This window comes from Spermophilus citellus (genome assembly GCF_964194105.1).
Source record: "Spermophilus citellus genome assembly, chromosome: 3".
Classification (NCBI taxonomy): Eukaryota; Metazoa; Chordata; class Mammalia; order Rodentia; family Sciuridae; genus Spermophilus; species Spermophilus citellus.
Window position 1 is genome coordinate 226222300 of NC_138184.1, and position 21896 is coordinate 226244195.

The 21896-nt window shown below is 52.4% G+C and overlaps 1 protein-coding gene across 4 annotated transcripts in view; it reads left to right on the top strand.

The window, feature by feature from the left end:
* AGAP3 (ArfGAP with GTPase domain, ankyrin repeat and PH domain 3) overlaps positions 1–21896 on the top strand; it is a 53271-nt gene that overhangs the window by 3632 nt on the left and 27743 nt on the right. The window contains exon 1 of one of the 4 annotated variants that reach the window (XM_081287730.1): positions 20540–21537. The exons of the other annotated variants lie outside the window; for them this stretch is intronic. Within the exon in view, the coding sequence (XP_081143856.1) occupies positions 20640–21537 (898 nt within the window). The 5' untranslated portion in view covers positions 20540–20639. Of the gene's footprint in view, positions 1–20539; positions 21538–21896 lie in introns of those variants that run through there. 4 annotated transcript variants of the gene reach the window in all.

Here is a 21896-nt window from a genome sequence, read left to right on the forward strand (position 1 = left end):
CAGGGCTGGAGGAAGCAGGGGACTGTTAGGTTTTCCTGTGTTGCAGGACAGGATTTGGGGGCAGGGGGCAGATTATTTTGCGAAGTTCCTTTCCTACTAAAGGCCAAGGCTAGAGAAAACTTGTCCATCACTTTGTCTCCGGGAAAACAAGAGAAGTGCCTCCCTGAGCCTGCATGGGGCCTGGAAGGCACACCATACACAGGACCTGTGAGCCACCTCACCTCCTGGGGCAGGAAGAAGGGGACTAGGAAAAGGAAGGAGAGGAAGCTGATAGGACTGGGGAAAGGTGGTGCCTGGCTCTCCCTCTGCACTGCTCACTCCCAGGGAAGAGGGTGGTCCTCTGACTCGCCTTGATCTCTTAGAAAGAGGGATGCAGGAGAACCAGGGTCAAAATCCAGATGAGGGACACCAGGCCAAGCCAGCCAGGATCCAGGAGAAGCTGTTGGGAGAAGCAGCCCTGGTGGGGCAGGGTGGGGGGGATGTCCTGGCAGGTGGCCTGGAAAGGCCTGCTGGCCCCTGAGCACGTGTGCCTGGGGAGTGCTGCACCCTGGGGATGGCGCGGGCAGGCAGGACTCTGGGCCTGGAAGTGGACCATGACTACGTGTGTGTGCGCCATATGGCTACTATTGTGTGTGCAGGAACTGGGCTTTGTCAGCTAGATGACTTGTTCAGTTTCCCCTTTGTTTTCCCCTAGAGTTCGTGGTTTTTTTTAGAATGGAGTTCCTTTGAGCATTCCAGCTGGCCTGGCTGGGCTCTTCTCACCCTTGCCTGCTCACTCCTGAAGTTCCCAGTTTGCCCGCCTACCCTGGTTGTGAGTGCAGTGACATCCTAGAGAGAGTAAGGTGGAGAAATGTGGATTTCTTCCTGTTTGGTTCAAGCCTAGGCTAAGCAGAGAAGGAGCACCAGCTGGGGTTAGGTATGTTGGGGGAGCTCAGAGGGACCTTACTGGAGGGTCCCAGTCTCAGCATCCAGACCCTTCCTGGTGGGGCTCCCTCAGGCCTGTCTGTCCCACGTAGGGTATTATAGTGGGCCCTGTGTTTCCCAAGACAACCTTGTGATGGGGAAAGGCTAGGAATGATGATTCTGTTTGGAGACTGGAAGCTCTCCTGAACCAGTTTGTCTTGCTTCCTGTTCTGGGGGTGGTCTCCACCCTGGCCGTGACTTTCACTGTGGGACCTGCTGACCTGGGCATTACTCAGGCCAGGCTCCCTAAAGGCCTCCTATTGGAGAGGTCTGGAATGGGCCAGATCCATTTCTTTCTCTGTCACTCTCTTGGTCATTTGGGCAGTTGGCTACTTTAGGAATGAAATAGCCGCTTCAGGAGTGGCTACTTATGTAGGACTTTGCACACCAGGGTTCTAGGAATTCTGCAAAAGGGAATACTCATGTGGGTGCTGGTAGGCAGGGAAGCTGTGTTTGTTCCAGATCCATTTATGTAGCTCCTACTGTGTGGCCCAGTTGCATCTGGCACCTCAGAAAGCAGGAGAACAAAGGGGAGGTTGGGGGAGAGGATACAGGAAGTGCTGGGCTTGGCTGCCCTGGGGACAAAGGCTCAGCAGCAGCAGAGGTCAGAAGGCACTGGGAGTGGGAGCAATAAAGCCCAGATTTTCAGAAAACCAGGGCAAAGCTCAGAGACCTGGGGAGACTCATCAAGTTCCCTGCCCTCAAGGTCAGAAGGGGGGCTGGGAAAGCTCCCCAGCCTTTTCATAGGCTGCATGACCTCAAGGTCAGCCAGGTGGAAAACTTCCCTCATTCTACTCAATCCATGGCCTCTGACCCAGGATACCTTACCAACAAAACAGCCCTTCCTCCTAAGTACCACATGTTGTCTTCTAGCATCATCTATTTCTTCTTTCCTCAGATGATTGCCAGGCCTAGAGCGGCTGGGGCCTGAAGGCACATAGAGGTATTCAAGGCACAGCAAGGTGGTAGTGAACATGGTGGATTCTGTGTATCTGTAGGGGACAGGTGGGTCAGACAGGCAGGACTCTGGGGAAGGAATTATTAATGCTTCCTCCTCTATTTTTTTCCACCATCCCATGTTCTAAGAAACCATTGGGGGGCTGGTGCTTCCCCTTGCAGGACACAGGGTATTCTGGGAAGGTTCAGACAGGAGTGGGGGATGGGGTGCACGTAAGTGGGCTCGCCCTGACTGTACCCACACTGTGCATTTGTACCTGTGAGCCCTTTGCCAGCTGTCTTCACACCGTTGGCACAGACAAGGAGGGAGCTCTGCCTTTTTTTGGAAAGCAAGCATCGCTTGAGAGTACTAAGGTTTGGGGCAAACCCCTTCAACTCCCAATGGCACTGTGTGAACATTGACCCATGTTGCTGCATTCACTTTGTACTACACAGGTAACTTGAGTTAGTTTAATCCGATTGTTTCCTTCTGCCTCCCAGCTGCACTTCACTGCACAGGCGCAGGGCAAGGGGCAACATGGAGCCTGGGCTGCATGGAGCCTGCTCTGGAGTAGGCCAGGGAGGTGAGCAGGCCATGCAGGTGCACAGTGTGCCTGTTAACGCTCTTTCATCTTCCAGCCCCGTCCTGGAGACTGGAGGAGGCCTCTTCACCACCACGTGGCTTCCACTTGTGTTCTCTGAGGAACCTCTTTTTTTTTTTTAATATTATTTTTCAGTTTTCAGTGGACACAACATTTTTTTTTTTTTTTTTTTTTGTGGTGCTGAGGATCGAACCCAGTGCCCCTGCCCCGCACATGCCAGGCGAGCACATTACCGCTTGAGCCACATCCCCAGCCTGAGGAACCTCTTTTTTAGGTTGGCAAGTGACCTGTCCGTTTTGCACACAGGATAGCGTATGACTTAGAGTAGCCTTCCTGAGGCCACAGAGCCAGGGATTTTGCCTGGTGTTCCAACTCCAAGTCAGGTGCTACTCCCTCACATGGATGGACTAGAGAAGGTTTGGCCAACTGGCACCGGGTCAGCCTGGACAGATGGCTTCTAGGGAAGCTTTTTGAGAATCAAACCACCCTGGAGCCTAACTCACGGAAGCTGTTAGAGTATAACTTAGGATGGATCAGACTCTTCTTTGCTCTAATATTCTTTTGGGTGTCTTGAATCTCCAACCAGGCGGTGGCACTCAGGAGTATCACTCCTGTCCATGAGTTGCATGGGTGTAGCATGCATGGAAAGATGCTTGTTCCAAAAACAAATAAAAATACATTTAATTTTTTTTTTCATTTAAGCCAATCGTGGTGGTGCACGCCTCTGATTCTAGCTATGTGGGAGGCTGGGAGGCAGAAGGATCACAAGCTGGAGGTCAGCCTGGGCAACTTAGTAGGTCTCAAAAAATAGAAAGGGCTGACGGTGTAGCTCAGTGGTAGAGCCACCCCTGCGTTCAATCCCTGGTACCACGCATGCAAAAAAAATTTCATTCAAATATATGTGTCAGCATTGAAAGTAAGTGCATCCTTGCTGTTACCAACTCGGGTGCAGAAGGAAGTCGAACATGGCTGTCCTGCCTGGAGTTTCTGTTGTCAGTGGGCTGCTGGGCTCCCTTCTATTCTAGGCTCTTTTCCATCATGGCTGTTGGACCAGTTTCCTATTACTGCTGTTTCATAGCAAAGGTGGGGCTTTGTGGAGGATGGTACATGGGGAGAGAGTGTTCCTCAGTCATTTTCTTATCTGGCAGCTCTTGGAGTGGGAAGCAAAAAGACCTGGGTTCTTGTCCCTGCTCTGCCTCTACCTGGCTGGGAAAGCTGTGGCAAGTGGCCTCATGGCTCTGGGCCTATCTTCCTAGAGTCCCATTCTGCTTGGGCCTGCACAGGCATCCCTGTAGTTGGAATACCGCTTTCTGGTCTGGTTCCCTTTGTGAAGTAAGGGACCAAGCTGGACTCGGAGCTGTGTCCCAAGCCTGCCTTATCTCTTGTGGCACTCTGAGACATGCTGCCTTGAGCCCTCAGGGAGCTCATAACTAGAAGAGACCCTGTAGGGAGATGGGAGGTTTTCTGTCCCTCAGTTGCCTCACCTGAAATGGGGAGGGGGTGTCATAACAAAGCCAGGGTCTCAGTCTTGACCATGCTGAGGATCTGCAAGGTCACACATATACCTTGCTTGGGACAGTGGCTGGCACATAGTAAGCACATGTTGACTGGAGACATTATTCTAGAAGGCTGCTCAGTATCCTATTTATGGAAAGGGTATGCTGTTTATTACCTACATCCTTGTACATTTGTCTGATCATTTCCTTTGGACAAATTCCCAGAAGAAAATGGTAAGACTATAGATTATGCACATTTTTAGGACTTTTGCTGCCGTTCTGACTCCCAGGGGTAGAGACAGCCTTTTTCCTGTCCTGCTTCCCTGGCAGGTAAGGGAAAATAAAGATTAAATGCTCTTCCTTGGGGTTACTCTGATTACTGTTTATATTTATTTAGATATTTATTTACTAGTAAGAATCATTAAAACTTTTTGTTGGGGCTGGGGATGCAGCTCAGTGGCAGAGCACTCGTAGCATGCACGAGGCCCTTTGTTCCATCCCCAACAACAACCACAAAATTTTTTTTTTTTTGAGAATTTTAATATTTATTTTTTTAGTTTTTGGTGGACACAACATCTTTGTTTGTATGTGGTGCTGAGGATCAAACCCTGGCCGCACGCATGCCAGGCGAGCGCGCTACCCCTTGAGCCACATCCCTAGCCCACAAAATATTTTTTATTGCTCATTTCCATTTGGCTTAATTCTGTTCCTTTCCTTTACTCAATTTTCTCTCTTTTTTAATTTTTTTATTTTTTGAGAATTTCAATATTTATTTTTCAGTTTTTTCGGCGGACACAACATCTTTGTTGGTATGTGGTGCTGAGGATCGAACCCGGGCTGCAAGCATGCCAGGCGAGCGCGCTACCGCTTGAGCCACATCCCCAGTCCTTTCTCTCTTTTTTTAAAAAACAAAACAAAACATTTTTTTTAGCCCCTTATTCCTCTGCTGTGTGGGGCACAGAGTGTATAGGCAGGGGCTGCTTTCTTTGTCTTGCTGTGCTGGAGATGGAACCCAGGGCCTCATGCATGACAGACAAGCAAGTGCTCTTATCCCTGAGCCACATCCCCACCTTCTACTCCCCCCCCACTGGGGATTGAACCTAGGGATGCTCTACTACCGGTCTATACCTCCCCACCCTTTTTATGTATTTTTAAGATTTCAGGACAGGGTCTCACTAAGTTGCTGAGGCTGGCCTTGAACTTGCTGTCTTCCTGCTGCAGCCTCCCAAGTAGCACAGCATTCTAGGCGTATGCTGTGCACCCGGCTTCAGATTCCTCTTGGTTTGTTGCTCTTTTTTTCTGATCAAATTTAAAACAATTTTAATCACTCTTATGTAGATTTTTCTAAGTCACATGTTTCTCTGTTCGAAGTTGGGCCCCGTCACCGTCTCCCTCAGTGCCTTGGCCCCACTGGGCCGAGTGGAGAGTGGAGCTGGCCGCGGTCCTCTGAGGGCAGGGTCTGCCCCCTGTGCCCAACTCCAGTCTGCGTGGCCCTGCCGTTGGTGCTTTTGCACCTGTTGAAAGCGTGTGTTTTCTTGCTTGTCAGTCAGTGCCCCTTCTTGCCACTGATGGTGTTCCTGCCTGTGGCAGTCCTCTCTTGCCTTTTCCTTTGATGCTTTGATGGCTTACAAACCCAAACCCAAGCTCGGGGAGTAGAATGAGAGCCAGCCACAGGGGAGGCAGGCTGAGAGATCTGGACCCCACTCGGGGCCTCCCGCTGTGCTCCTGATGGAGGACACAACATCTTTGTTTGTATGTGGTATTACAACATCTATGTTTTTATGTGCCCCTCTGCCTGGGCTTGTCCAGGGACCGTGGGCCTCGCTTCTCTGCCTGGAGGATTGTTAAATAGACCCTAAAGGAAGGCCCTGGAGCTTTTGTTTGAGAAGAGTTGTAAAGGTTTGACAGCTTACTCTGCAGCTCCCCTGCCTAGTTATTGCTTCTAGATTGTTCTAGACTGTTCTGCATTGGTGAAGTGGTTGGAGCCTATATAGGGAGAGTACGAACCTGCTCCAGAGACTGGCGGCCTAGATTTGAATCTCAGAACTACCTCTCTGGAGCTTTGTGCCCTTGGGTGAGTCCCTTGACTTCTCTGTGTCTTGTCTTCATCCTTGGGGAAATAGAGATAATCAGCATCTGGTTCATAATGCAGCCATCAAATGAGCAAACAAATGTGAAGCCTGGGGACAGCCTCCATGTACAGGAGAAGCTCCTGTGTGGTGGCCGTCATGTCCATCCTCAGAAGCTGGCGTGGCATCTCCCTTTGCAGGCTGGAGAAGCAAGACTGAAGGAGATGGCATGGGTGTGGCACCTTGTTTCTGTCTGCTCCTGAACCCCAGTATGGGCACTTAGCGGGCAGAGTGTACGCACATTGGGTAGCCTAGCTAGGCCCAGGGCCGGGGGTGCCAAGTTGGCATTTGAGGTTCCAGTTATGGGTACATGTCCTGGGGACCCTGTATTGTCATATGGGGTCTGCACGTTCACACAGGCACCTAACATTATCTCTATTTTATTGTTCTGTCCGCTTGAAAGTTTCTTTTCTAGGAGCGCTGTGCAGTAGCCTTAGGTGAACCATGTATGAATTTAAGTTTTCAATTAATCACGTTAAAAAAGTAAAAAAAAGTAGAATTTTTATTATTAGTATTATTATTAGTATTATGTGGGGGGGGTAGTGCTGGGGATGAAACCTAGGACCTTGAACATGCTACCACTGACCCGTACCCGGCGCCCTTTTCTTATTTTATTTTGAAGTGGGGTCTCACTAAGTTGCTGAGACTGACCTGAACTTGTGACCCTGCTGCCTCAGTTTCTTGCCTTGCAGGGGTTATAGGTGTGCTACTGCATTTGGTTTGTGAAATTCTTTTTTTTTTTTTTTTTTTTTTTTTTTACAGTATTCTTCAGCAGTATTCTACCTCTGTGGTATATCCCTAGCCCCTCACTCCCTTTAAAAATTTTTTATTTTGAAAGAGAGACTTGATAAATTGTTGAGGCTGGCCTCAAATTTGCCATCTTCCTGTCTCCGTCTCCCAAGTTGGTGGGATTCATAATGTATTCTATTTAATCCAATATAGCCAACATATTCTTATTTTAACATACTGCACTTTTTTTTTTTTTCATACTAAGTCTAAGAAAATCACTCTGCGTTCAACCCCCTTGGACCTCTTCATTTAGACTGGCCACATTTCCAGTGCTCATAGACACAAGGGACCAATGGTCCTGGTGTGTTACCTAAAAGATGACAAACAAAGAAACTTGTTGGTTGTGGAAATTGGACATGTAAGTGTTTATTTTTGATTCACCCTTTCAGAGGCTTGCATTTAAAATTTTACAGTGTTGTGTCTTTCCTTCAAGTACTGCTGTTTTCATTTAGTTGCCCAACAAGTATTTACTGAGCACTTACAGCTGCTGTGGAAAGTGATCACAGACATCGTTTCAAGGTGGCATTATTCACAGTGGTTCTTCATCCTGTGTATTTTCTTAAAACCTGGAAGGCAGCTGTTGTTGTGGGGAGAGTCACAGGGCTTGTCCATGTTCAGGGCTTTGTGGCGAATCAGGTGGACATCTAGAGGCCTCCTCCAGGCCTGAAGTGTCACCTCGCTCAGATCTTTCTCTCCTGGCTTTGCTCCTGTTTGTGGGAGGTGCTATCCTGCGGCTCTTTTGAGGGCTCCCTCATCACATTCTGAGCTACCTGTGGGCCTCAGGGGAGCCAGCCCCCCTAGCCGTCACAGCCTGGAAGATGCTTGGTGAGAGATGGGGCCCTGAGCCCCATCCGAGGACCCCTTTACAAGTAGGAAGTGATCTCACAGTGGCCAAGCAGTGTCCAGGCTTCCTTGGAGAGCTGGGGGTGCCTCACTCCCAAGTGCTGCCTTCAGTTTCCAGGAACAGCCCCCTTGCCCTCACCAAGAACCAGTGCTGCCTGCTCTGCCCAGTGCCTGCCCACCTTTAGCCCTGGCCTAATCCCGCTCGTGGCCTGGAGCAGCTGCTGCCTTTCCTGGCTGGCATGTGTCACACACTCATCTGTTTCAGTTGCCTTTCTCTGCTGGACCCTGAGCCCTGTGTCTGTGATCGGGCTGCCCAGTCTACTCCTGGGTCCTGGCCAGCGCCAGGCCTGGCTCTGTGGATGATTGAACCCTGAGGAGCCTCCCTGTCTCTGTGCTGGGTCAGAAAAGCCGGGTCTCCTGAGTCTGCACTTGTGACCCAGCTCAGGGATGTCCTGTAGGACTTGAGGCCAGGGCTGCTCTGGGCCAGCAGAGGTGCTGCCTGGGGTTCTCTCAGGCCAGCTGGGGACAGGGGTAGTGAGGAAGCATTTCTAGGCCTTTGGCACTGTCTCCTTGGGGCCCGAGGGGGAGAAGCCAGATGTGGGGACCTGTCACTTGAGGTTCTGAGGAGCCTGTGGGATTCCATCCTGCTCCATCTCAGGTGGCCCATGAGAAGGTGGCAGTGCATTGAGTGCCCTGCAAGGGTCAAAGCCGGGACTCAGGAAGTCACGGGAGTCACAATGACCTGATTTTTAGTTCACATTCCTGCTGGGCCGTCCAGCTTGCCCCTTAGACACAGATAGAGCTGCTGGTCACCTGTTCAGTTAGGAAATCCTCCAGGAAGTGCAGTGTGACTCTCTCCCAGCTGAGGCTGGGAGCTGGGGTACAGTGAGGCAGGGTGAAGGGACCCAGGTGACAGTGGGGTCTGAGATAAGGAAGGAAGCTCACAGAGTGGCGGCCACCTTTCTTTCTCTTGGTGTGGGGACAGTGAGCCCCACCAAGCTGTGAGGGTCAGGTGGGGGGTCCCTTGAATCCAGGGTAGGGGACACCAATGATTTCACATCAGGAAAGAGGAGTAGAAGAGACTGAGACACAGACTTAAGTCCAAATAGTTACATATTGATACTCTGCACGGTGGCTCCGAGGGCAGGCTCCGAGGGCAGCCGTGGGAGCAGCCCTGGAGTATGCCGGCATCTTCCTTCCCCCGAGATATGAGAACTCTGCTCTGCACTTCATGAGCATTGGGCCCACCCAAGAGACACGGAAGATGCACTTCCTGGGGACCTGGAGAGGGCTGAGGAGAGCCCAGAACAGGCTGAGCTGGGAGGAGGAGGCTCAGAGAGGTTGGAAGAAATGATTTCATGGGTATGTCTGAGAGGCCACTTTCCTGCCCCTCTCTCTGCTCCTGGGCGGGCAGGGTAGGCTGGTGTCCAGGTGGAAGGATCCATGGGGTGAAGGCAGGGTGATGAAGGGGTCCGAACTTGGGGACCACAGTACCATAGCCTTTTCTTCCAAGGTACCCCAAACTTGATCAGCATAATTTATTTCTGTCACAAGCAGGGGTAGCAGTGACAGCCCTGCCCAGGCATCCAGGCTAGAACCTGGCCTTGGGAAGGTGCTGTCCTGAGCAGGAGTAGACTGAGGTCAGGAGCAGGTAGTGGTGAGCTGGTACCAAAGGAAATCGTGCTGACGGAACAGCCAGGAACCTTGTCTTGGGAGAATCCAGGAGCCTGCCAAGGGCAGTGAGTGAGCTACTGCAGTACCAAGGCCTGGGCGTGAGGTGGCCTAGGGGGTGCCGCAGCAGACCTGCTGCCCCCGACAGTCACCACCACACAGGGTTTACTGGAGTAGTGATTTTATCATGAAAGCCGCAGGCGTAGTGTGTTTTTAAACTATGCAAACGTGCCACCCCACACTCTAGCACTTTGTGTTTGTGCTGCAAATGTCACAAGATTGATGGCTCTTGCTGTGGGTGATGGGGAGTTACAGGGCTGGGGCGGCAGGACCTGCTCTGCCATCTCAGAGGGAGCAGCAAGGAAAGCATGACTTCCTCTTAAAGCTCCAGAGGAAGCCCCTGTTCCCTCCTCATTCTTGTCTTCGTGTAGTTTTTAGAACATCCTTTCAGGGTACGTGTTGACAGCCCTCTGGCAGGTGAGGAAACTGAGGCGTGGAGGCCAAGGAATCCGCCCAGGCTTCTCGCTTACCCTGGTGGCGGCAGAGCCCGGACCCAGGAGCCTGGCCTCGAAGCTTGTGCTCGGCTCAGGATGTGCTACTGTTCCATGAAGAAATGATAAAACTTTTTAAAATAGGGGAGAAAATTACAAGAGTACTGGATAACCTTGGCATGAGGGCTCCTCCTAAGCCAGCCAGGAGGCCAGAATCTGTAGAGGAGATGACAGCTCACTTCTCCAGCATTTTTTTTTTTTAATGACATTGAAAATTTTGATTGTTTTGTTTTATTCTACGTGTTCTCTTCTCTCTCTTCCTCTCATTTTCCCAGGCAGTTGCTGGCATGGTGATGCTTCTCCCTGTCTGGGACAGGCTTCTCCAGAGGCCAGGCACATCCTCTCTGTGACCATAATGCCAGTGTGGCACCCAGGAAAACTAACAGGATCTCTCTAATACCATTTAATAGCTGATCCATCATCAGATTTTGCCAGTTATTCCCAGAATGTCTTGTATAGCCTTGGTTTTCCAGAGGCGGAGGGAGCTGGGAAGGACCGGGGGCTCACAGGGGACCTTTTCCCAGCACCCCGGCTTTCTGGTGGGGGTGGTCTTTGTTCCAGAAGCTTGCAATGGCAGCCACCTGGGAAGGTTGCACTTGCCTGTTCGCAAGTGCTGCCCGTGAACTTAGGCGGTCTAGAAGCTTGACAGGAAGCCATCCTGGCATGTGCTGCAGGCCTGCATCAAGGTTGGCAGGGTAACAGCTGCCAGGGGTCCTAGTTGGGGGGATTCACCCCCTTAGTAAGCAGTCTGTGGGGGTGACACTCCGACCCCCTCAGCTCCCCTGCATGGCTTTTAACAACCTTTGCCTGCATTGGCAGTCAGGGGATTGTGAAAGATGACTTACTTTCTATACACACACACACACACACACACACACACACACACACACATATATTTTAGTTGCATTTGGGCACAATACCTTTATTTTATTGATTTATTTATTGTTATGTGGTGCTAAGGGCCTTGCATGTGCTAGGTGAGCATTCTAAACTGAGCCACAGCCCCAGCCCCTGAAAGGTGACTTTGTAATCTCGATGCCCTTCTGCCATCAGGGGTGTTCTGTCAGGAAAGCCTCTCCCACCCTGACCTTTTAGCATCCCTTCGTCTCTTGGATTTGTGTCCTTGTTCAGGGGTTATAGTCCATCATGAAATTATCTGGTTCAGTCCTCTTTCTGTATTACGTGGTGCGTGTGCACCACATAAATGGTTAGCACGCCTGTTCCGCAGAGTCCCCAGAAGTAAAGGGGAAAAAAACCCAGGAGAACATCAGGCAAAGGACAGGGTCCGAGAAGGAAGAGAAGGAAACGTGCTGTCGGAACATGACGAGGGGCACCCTCGCCAGCAGTCAGGGAGTGCACTCCTGTCCCAACGGCAGCAAGGGAGTCACTGCTGATGCTTCGCGGTGGGCAGCTGGGCATTCCCCACTCGGCAGTGGGTGAGTGGGCACGAAGAGAGAGTCAGGCCATCTACCAGAGTGCAGTCTCGAACCCAGTCATCCTGCCCTTCAGAGAGCTCCTGGTGGAAAGGAGATGTAGGTCCACAGGTGCTGATTAGAGCCTGGCTTGGCCTCAGCAGGGCAGTGGTGAGTAACGGAGGAACGTCGCACTATGACATGTCACCAAGCCGACACTGGAGTGGGCCAGGCTGAGCCCACTGACCCAAGGAGGCTGCCAAAGCATCCAGTCTGCACTGGCCCTCAGTGTCCTGGGCTGGGGCAGCTTGGTGACACATTAGAGGCAGAGCCCTGTTGTAGTGTGATGGGGTGGGGGCAGGCATGACACCCAGGAAGCTGTTGTGTTTTCAAATCCTAAAATAAAGATCCCTGGCATCGCCCACCCCAAACTTACTTGGGATCCTACCCTGACTCTGCCTTTTGTTCCCAGGTGGAACAGTCTTCCATTTCTGTTGCTTCTTTTTTTTGTGTGTGTGTGTGCTGGGGATTGAACCCAGGGCCCTGTGCATGCGGGGCAAATACTCTACCAACTGAGCTATATCCCTAATGCCTCTGTTAACTTCTTTTTATAAAAATAATGAACCCTGATGGGCACAGTGGCACACGCCTGTAATCCCAGCAGCTCAGGAGGCTGATACAGGAGTTCAAAGCCAGCCTCAGCAATGGTGAGGCACTAAGCAACTCAGGGAGACCCTGTCTCTAAATGAAATACAAAATAGGGTTGGGGATGTGGCTCAGTGGTTGAGTGCCCCTGAGTTCAATCACTGGAACCCCCACAAAAAAGTAATGAACCCTCCAGGAACACTTCAGAAAGCAGAGTGAAATATACATTAAGAAAGATATGAAGAGGCAGGAAAAATCGCGTCACCCAACCAGGTGCAAGCAGGTGGCCGTGACACCATTTCCACACGTTGCTTTCTTTTTCTGCTTTACACAAGTCCTTGTCGCGTAGTTTATTTATTTTTTTGGTGCTAGGGAATCAAACCCAGGGCCTCGCGCATGGTAGGCAAGCTGCTCTACCACTCAGCTCTATCCCCAGCCCAGGATTTTGTATCTGGTTTTTCGAAAAAGAATAAGTGTGGCCACCTGTGCAGGCCTGATGTTCAGGGCTTCCTGGCCTCTGGGCAGCTGTGCCATTTTCTCCTTTTGTAAATGCCATGTGTCCCTGGGAGGGGAGCCCTGGCAGCCAGAGATCGGCGTTCATGCCTTGTGGCCCAGGGATGGGGGAGCAGGGAGTCAGGGATGGGAGATCAGTGAGGGGGAATCTGAGAGGGCTCTTTTTTTGGTACTGGGGACTGAACCCAGGGTCCCTTTACCACTGAGCCAAATCCCCAGCCCTTTTTTTATTTTGAGTCAGGGCCTTGCTAAATTGCTGAGCCTGGCCTTGAATTTGCAAGCTACCTGCCTTAGCCTCCTGCCAACGGGATTACAGGTGTACACCACCATGCTGGGCTCAGAGGGCTCTTTTGGGGAAGGGGGATCTGCTTCCTTTAGAAGGAAGGCCAAGGCTGGGCTGTTCCTGGATGGGGAGGAGGAGAAGGTAGGTGGCAGCTGCTTGAAATCTGAACTCTGACTTTGGAGAGGTTCAGGCTTCAGGCCTCGCTCAGCAGGCCCTGAGTCAGCAGAGACTGCCGCAGGCCAGGGAAGCAGTGGCCAGGCCTGAGGAGGCCAAGGGTATGTTAGCCAGCTGAGCAGATGGCCTGGGTTCAAATCACCTACTGGCCGGTGACCAAGTTACTTGGCTCTTCATCTGTAACTGGGGAGATTCCTGGCACCTTTCTCCCAGGGTTAAGTGGGTTAATGTGTCAAGGGCCCAGGGGGCCATCATGTTCAGCAAGGTGTTGCTATTAGCCAGTGGCCAGTGGTGTCCCATGTGGCTGCTGCCTTGGGGATCTAGGGCACACATCCGTTACTCAGCTGTCTAGGGGACACTGGCCAGAGGAGGCCCAGGAGCCCACACCCCGTAGCATAAGGTGAGAGCACATTGAACATGAGCTTGTGCTCAGGCAGAAGATTCACTATGGCTGTGCAGAGGAGGCCAGGGGCTGTAGGGCCCCCCAGACTGTTCCGTGGATGAGGCGATTCCAGGCCCTGCTCTTGTAAAATCCATCATGGGAATTCAGCTGCAGTAAACTTTTGTCCTCAGGATGACTCTCAGGCTACCTGAGCCATTTGTTGTTGTTGTTAAAATAACATACATGGGGCTATATATAGCTCAGTGGAAGAGCGCTTGCCTAGCATGTGTGAGGCACTGGGTTTGATTCTCAGCACCACAAATAAATGAATAAATAAATAAATAAAGGCATTCTGTCCATCTACAACTACAAAAAAATTAAAACAAAAAATAACATACACTGTTCCCTCTCCTACACCCATGCATCTGACCCAGCCCCTTTCTTTGAGACCCTGAATGTATGCATGTGTTTCTGCACTCTTAGCAGTCCTCCGTGTTGGTCCTCAAAATTAGTGCAGTTATTTGAGCACTTTATTGCATTTTCCTTTTATAAAAATATTTTATCTTTGTTAAAAAAATAGGAAGCTAATAAAAGTGCTAGAACTGCTGATAAGAAATGGAGAGTTCATAAACTTGGACACATTTTAGAGACACATTTGACTGCACAAAACAGATTTGTAACTCATGGGACTTCATCTGAACTTGTGTATTCAATTTTGAAGGGAAAGAATAGTATTTAAAAGCAATTGAAATGGCCAGGGGTGCCTGTAATCCCAGCAACTCAGGAGACTGAGGCAGGAGGATTCTAATTTTGAGACCAGCTTCAGCAATTTAGCAAGGCCCTAAGCAACTTTTCAAGGCCCTGTCTCAAAATAAAAAGGACTGGGGATGTAGCTCAGTGGGTAAGCACTCCTGGGTTCAATCCCCAGTAACAACAAAACAAACAACCCCACAACACCTGAAATCCAGGAGGTGGGTCAGAATTGTGAGGAGCCAGTGCACCTCTGGTGTGTATGAAAGGTCCCGTGGAAGCCTGAAGCCTGAAGCTCCTCTACAGGTGCTCTTGTAGTCCGCCGTTGCTCTGGCCTGGGGTGTTTGGCGATGGCATAAAGAGTGACCAGCTCCTGGCCCAGTGCAGGCCCCAGGTGGAGGTGCATCACTTGCCTGAGCCATTCCCCTGAGAATTAACTGACTTGCTGGGCAGAGGTAGGCATGCCAGGTGGTCCTCGGTAGATCCATGATACCTCCTTTTAAGCCCGATGTCAGGCAGCTGCCCCAGCTGGTCAGAGCAGGAGGTGGTGTCAGGGACACTCCCAGGGCCTTAGACTGTGGCTGACAGAATTCTGTGCTCCATCCTGCCTCAAGGTGATGCAGGTGCCTCCAGGGGCCACTCACATGCCTCCTCTTAGCAGATACCCAAAAAATAATACTGGAGGTTTGGAGGTCCAAGCACTGGCCAGGGAGTATTGGGCCTCGCCCAGGTTCTACCACTGACTCTGTGCAACCTTGGACAAGGCACTTCCCTTTCTACACATCAGTGTCATTACCTCTGAAAGTAAAGGACAGAGCCAAGCTTTGAATTCTGAACCTGAAATCCATGGCAGGACTTTGGGGAATAGGAATCTCCTACCAAAACCACCCTCGTGTTCATCTGCATGCGCACTGATTTCTCTGTAGACTTCATTGCTTGGTAGTGCGAAGGGCTGCATTGGCAAAGTACCGCACACTGGGGGCTTCAAGGACCAGAAAGTCACTGACCCAGAGGACAGTCCAACAGTCACTGTCCTAGAGGACAGAGGTCTGAGATCAAGGTGTCAGCGGACCTCCTTCCAAAGGTGTTAGGGACAGGTCTGTTCCAGGCCTCTCTCCAAGGCCTGTGGCTAGCCATCCTCTCTCTGTGTCCCTTTGTATTGCAGTCCCTCTGCACGTCTGACCCAGCCTTCCCTCTCCTTTTATATTAATTAGGTATAATGACAGCAGAATGCATTTTGATTCATTGTACACAACTGCAGCACAAGTTTTCATTTCTCTAGTTGTGCATGATGTAGCGTCCCATAATATGTGCAGTCATATACGTACCTAGGATAATGATGTCCATCTCATTCCACCATCTTTCCTGCCCCTATGCCCTCTCCCCATCCCCCCTCTCCTTTGCCCAATCAAAGTTCCTCCATTTTTCCCATGCCCCCCACCCCCATTATGGATCATCATCCACTTATCAGAGAGAACATTTTTTGGGATTGGCTTACTTAGCACATATTCTCCGATTCCATCCATTTACCTGCAAATGCCATAATTTTATTCTTTTAATGCTGAATAATATTCCATTGTGTATATATACCACAATTTCTTTATCCATTCATCTATTGAAGGGTATCTAAGTTGGTTCCACAGTTTAGCTATTGTGAATTGAGCTGCTATAAACATTGATGTGGCTGTGTTACTATAGCATGCTGATTTTAAGTCCTTTGGGTATAGACCAAGGAGTGGGATCACCTTTTCCCCGCTTTTAGTCATTTATCTGTATGTGGTGCTGAGAATTGAACACAGTGCCTCACACACACTAGGCAAGTGCTCTACACTGAGCCACAGTCCAGTCCCAGCTTTCCCCTTTTGATGAGGGTAATGGTCATGGGGTCAGGTCCTCCCCTACTCCAGTGTGACTTCATCTTAACCAACGATGACCCTGTTTTTACATAAGGTCATTTCTGTAGTTCTGGGGTTGGGACTAGGGTCCCCCTAGCTTGGAGGTCTCTTAGAGAAGAGATTGGAGGAGCCAACCCAGCCTTAGCCACAGGGGGCTGATATGAACCTGCCACGGTCATAGACTGACTGAGGAGGCTGGCACCAGTTTAAATCATTCTTGTGTCCTACAAGGCCGGTAGGAATAGCTCCTTTTACAGGTCACCTGCCCCACCAGACTCTGCGGCCCACCAATCACATCACTGCTGTGCCCTGCTTCAGCTGGGAAGTTGGGGTTTCTTCTGGCTTGCAGACTCAGTCTGAGACTCAGCTGATGGATGGTAAGTGGCACTGGCTAGAAAGTGCCGCAGTCTGCATTTGAGCCCCGCTGTCCACACAGGGAGCTGGTCCCACCAGCACACCATTGTGCCTCTGCACTTGGAGACGGTATAGATTATTTTGCCTGAAATAATCACCTCAACAGACTGTCCCAGACAGGAACCATCTCTTTTTTATGCCTGTCTCCCTCCCCACAAGGGGAACAAAAGCCCCAGCACACAGTTCGGCTTGGCAGAAATATTCGCTCATTCATTCACTGACGGAGATGGCTGCACACCTTCTGTGAGCCCTGCAGAGTTCTTCTGGGGACACGAAATACACAAGGAAAACCTCTGAGAGTGGTGTGTGTTAGTGCCAGCAGAGGGGCCACCGAGATGGCTGGGCTGTCAAGGAAGGGATGTTGCAGCTGAGACCCAAGTGATCTCAAGGACAAACAGGTATAGAGGCCCTGGGTGGAGAATAGGCGTGGCCTGGTAGACACTGTGTGGCTGGGTGGCGGGTGGGTGGTTCCAGGTGAGATCAGTGGGGTCTGGGCAGGGAGTGAGGAGTCTGGTGTTGGGACTGAGAGCTACTGCAGGGCTTTAATGGAGGTAATGAGGTCATGGGGAAAATAGATCGGCAGTGTGATGGGGGTGGGCATAAGTGGGCTGTTAAAAAGATGGTGTAGTTACAGGGCGGGGCGTGGGGGGGGAGGCAGAGCCCACAGGAGGGAGTGGTAAGAAAGACCGGGAGGCCACCCTGCTAGGTCTTGGTTGAGCAGCTCCAGAGCCAGTGCTGTGCATTTGCAGATGTGGAGGGCACTGGCCAAAGTGGCTTAGAGGCAGACTTTGCAGGCTAATTGTTGGCTGTAGCACAGAAGGATTGTCTTCAGGCTGTACAAGGGTGGCCACCCAAGATCTTCTCCCCTCTTCTTGGTTTCCTAATCCCCATTCCACAGCTTACACACCAGCCCTCCTGAAGCCTTGGTGTGCCCCTTACTGCCTCCTGAGTGGCCTTGACAACCCAAAGGGGCTTCGAGTCCTGCCAGCTTCTCCCGCCCCACCACACAGCCTGCATTCCCGGCCTTAGGAAGATGCTTTGCTGCCACCGTGTGGACAGGAAGAGTCCTACCTGTCTTGGAGGCCAGTGTGGCTCTGGGACCACACAGGTCACCACAAGCCTGAATGAAGCCTTTCCCTGCGGTCAGTCACAAGCTTTGGTCTCCAGGAGCAAGCTAGTCCGTCTTCATCTTGGAGAAGGAAGATATCCACCAGTTTCCTGCACATTGTGTGGGCTGCAGCCCGGCACAACCCCGTTTTTATCAGCACATCAGCCAGCAAACACTGGGTGGAGAGCTGGGGCGAGGCCTGTGGGACTCCTGTGGCAGAGCTGCCCTTTGTTTCTAGCTCAGGACCAGCAATCTCCCCTTCTTTTTTAAAAAAAGTAGTTGTAGATGGATAACATGCCTTTATTTTTTTATTTTTATGCGGTGTTAAGGCTGGAACCCAGTGCCTCCCGATGCTAGGCAAATGCTCTGCCACTGAGCCACAACTCCAGCCCGGCATTCTCTTGACGGCATCTTGTGTCTCACCTCTACCCATGGTCCTTCTGTTTCTGTGGAACAGCCCCTCTGACTCCAGACGCCTGTGCATATCCGAGTAGGGCATCTGAGCACCAGGAAGCCCCTCCTGCACTCTCTACCCCAAGGGAGGTTGTTCAACCTGTCCCAGAATCTCCACTGCAGGCATTTGTGAGAAGTTTCATCTTAAATCTCCCAGAAATATGCAGGAAATTTTCAGCCCCTGAGAGGTAAAGTGCTTTTGGTGGCTTGAGGAAATAGCAAACTCAAGGGCTAGTTTTATGTTTGGTCCTCTTTAGGGCTTGCCAGCATGGAGCTTTTTAGGGCTGCCTTCTTTGCTCTAGGCTCACTGGGTAGTGCTATGAGGTAGAGCTGTGTTTGCTGCATGTCTTTGGAGCAGTCTTGTCAGATGGGACATCCTCCCTGACCTGGGGATAGCCCAGGAGGACCTGGGGTTGGCCCACGAGGAAGAGGTGTATGCCTGTGGCTACTTTTCTCTTTGGAGTCTTCCACTGACCTGATACGTTGAGACACTTATGTGGGAGCAGATGCTCTTCCTTCTGTAGTTTTTATGGGTCAAGAAAAGTTTCCGGGAAAAGAGGATGCAGACAGGTAAAGAAGAAGAAGCTGTCTACGCTTGGGAATTGGCCCAGGATGAGCTTTTTGCCTGGATGGATTCTTCAGGTGCAGTGGAACCCGGGAGCCTATGTCCTCTTAAGTGTCATTGTTCTTTCAAAGACTGGGCACTGCTGCCTGCCTTCTCTGACGTGTGTGTGTGTGTGTGTGTGTGTGTGTGTGTGTGTGTGTGTACCACGCAAGCCATGTGACTAGCACTTATGGGCTGGAGCTTTCTACCTTCTGACCCATCCTGGTATTCTCCACTGAGGAAGAGTGCTAAATGCTAAAGCAACATACCCATGTTAGCCATCTTGTCCTCTGTCCCCTTCGTCCCCAAACTGGCTCCCGCAACTCCTGCTTAGGGCTTGCATTTTCATTAGCTGGGGGAAGACTTGCAACTGGTCAGCCTTATTCTTTTTTGAGGCAGGATAATCCCTATGCTTGTGAGAGAAAGCGCAGATGGACAGAGGCAGATAGGCACGTCTAGGTAGAAAGACTACCTTGTTCTTTTGATCTGAAGCTCAGAAAGGTTGGCAGGCTTACATGTGAGTATTGGGTTGTGTTCTTGTCTCTGTGCCTGCCTGAGGATCTGGGAAAGGCTTCTCTGTGGAATGGTCTATGATATATGGGGGACTGTGCTTCCTGGAGAGAAGCAGCCTTCCTCAACACTGTTAATAACTAGTCCCATGAAGATGTGAACTGCCCCAGAGATCCAGCCCAGGACTTGGGAGTTTCCAGCCCTCCTTTCTGCCACAGCACCTAGGATAGGGAGGCCCTGCCTTCCCAGGCATTCCCCCAGCCCCAGCCCCCTCAGGAATGTGCAGCTTTTATCTCTACTAGCTTAGACCACAGAGTTCTAAAGCTCAAAGGGACATTGGGATACTGAAGGGGACACTAGAAATAGGGTGGGACTGGGGTGGAGAGTCTTGGGAGTGTAATCTTTTCCAAGGAAGTTCAGGCCCCTCACCCCTTGCCACTACCTAAACTGGTTTCTCCTGATCTGCTAGGCCGCTGTGGTTGTACTTTGTGAATTGTGGTGCGCTGGCTGTCTCAGGGACCTGGGAAAGAAAGGAGTGATTTGACTATGCACAACTCCTGCCCCGTTTTGGGGTGGTCCCACATTTTCTGGGTGCAGCACACTCTCATGAAACTAATAGAGTTTGGGGTGCTTCCATTTACAGAGTGCCAGGTGCCAGCCAGTACTGGAAGCCACCTTGTCGCCTTCATCTGGACATGGGCAGATGAAGTGAGCACCCAGGGAATGGCCACTGAAGGCTCAGAAGTGAGTCACTGTGGTCTGGGCCTGGAAGTTATCTTTTGATTTTTCTGCTGCCCTTAGGCAGGAGGACACTTAGTCCAGACAGATGAGTATCTTTTGGATCTTCAGAGGAAAAAAAAGGGGGGGGGGGCAGCTCAGTCATTAACAGCAGCTGGCGGTAGCATCCAGCAGCTCTCTACCTCAGAATGTCTAGCCAAAAATTGAGACAGGATTGCCTTGTTCAAGCTCCTCATTTACAAATGAGGAATCTGAGGCCCAGAGAGGGCATAGGCTTGGTCATTACTCCTAATTTGACCTCTTAATGAATGACCTCCTGTCCTTGGCCCTTATGGTTGCTCTGCCTTTGAAGAAAGAGAAAATGGTCAACTTTTCTCCAGAACCGTGCCTAGTGTGTGGTGTTCTCAAGGACTGTTATTTATTTGGCCTGCTCTTAATGACAACTCCTTACCTACCTGCCCAGTCCTAGGAGGAGCCCTGGGCTGGAATTTCCTGTTTTCTGCCGGCTCCCAGGGGCTGCCCCAGCAGGCCGGCTCCCCTGCTCCACCGATCCCAGGTGTTCCAGGCCAGACTTGCCGCCTCTCTCGCCTGACTGGGCTTGCTCCCAGACGCTCCAGGTCTGGGCTTGCTGTCTGCGAGGTGGAAGAGTTGAGGGACTCGGTGGGCCCACACCAGGTGCCCAAAGGCCGGAGGTCTGTGCGCCGCGGCTGCGGCCCCGGCCTGGGCCCAGCCCCGCGCGCCTCGCCATGGGCCTGGCCCTCGCCATTGGGCCCTGAGCATGGAGCGGGGCTGGCCGCCCGGGGACAGCTACAGCGGGGAGCGGCCCTCCGCCTGCCGCCGCGCCCTCAGTGTTTGCGACTCGCTGGACCTGCACGGCGCCCGGGCCGGCCGGACCGCCGCCGCCCTGCAGGCCGCCCTGTGCGCCGCGAACGAGCAGCCGGCGCGGCCGCGGAGTGTATGCTCGGGCAGCTCGGGCAGCTCGGGGCCGGCCCCCACCGGTGCCCGTGGCCTGCTACTTGGCCTCCTGCGTCCGCGCTTTGGCCGCCGGAGCCCCGCGCCCTCGGGGCGGCCCGGCTCGCCCGCACCCAGCCCAGTGGCCAGCCCCACGGCCAGCCCCGCTCCCGTCCGGCGCAGCCGTGCCCCCGGGGAGCCTGCACTGCGGCCGCGGCCCACCAGCATGACGTTCCTGGAGGTGAACCGTCTGGAGCTGGCGGCGGCCGAGGCGCCGGGCGCGGGGCTGGGGCGCGCCGGCAGCGCGGGCTTCCTGCGAGGCGCATCGCTGTGGAGCAGCCAGCGCTGGCAGGTGTTCCGCGGCAGTGGCGGGCGCGGCGCCGAGGGTCCCCGGCGCGGTCTGTCAGCGCTGAAGAAGAGCTTCAGCTTCCGCCTGCGCCGCGGCCAGGAGATCCGGCGCTCCGAGTCGGGGCTGCTGGCCCGGCCGCCCCGCGCGCGCACCCGCAGCGACGGCGACGCCAGCTCCCTGGGCGCCTTTTCTAGCCGCCGCGACCTGCTGGGCGCCGAGGTCCCAAGCGCTGCGCCAGAGTCCAGCCGCCCCCGCGCCGCCGCCAGCCTCTGGAGGCTGCTCACCAGCCGCTTCCGCCGGAGGGAGCCCGCGCCCGCCGCGCCACTGTGGAGCCGCAGGGCGGCCGCCGCCCCCGGGCTCCTGAGCGCGCCGAGCGGTAAGGGGATGCAGCGCCTCCTGGGTGGCCTTTCTGGTTGGAGTCTGGCAGAAAACGGAGGGCTTGAGTGAGAATCTGCCGGGAACCCACCTGGTCAAGCCAGGCGCGCTGTGTGGGCCTGGAGTAGATGGGTCCCTCCAAGTGTCATCAGTGCTGCAGATGGTATCTGGGGTCATCAGCAGTGTCCAGAAGAGATGGCAGTGGGAAAGGAGGAATCCAGGCCAGAGCAGGCTATGGCCCTGCCCCAGCATCCTAGAATAGGAGAGTAGGAAGGGTTCTAGTTCACATCCTCACCCCCTTATTTGGCACATGCAGAATTGAGGCCCAGGAAAGGAAGGTGCTCTGTAGAGTTAGATGTC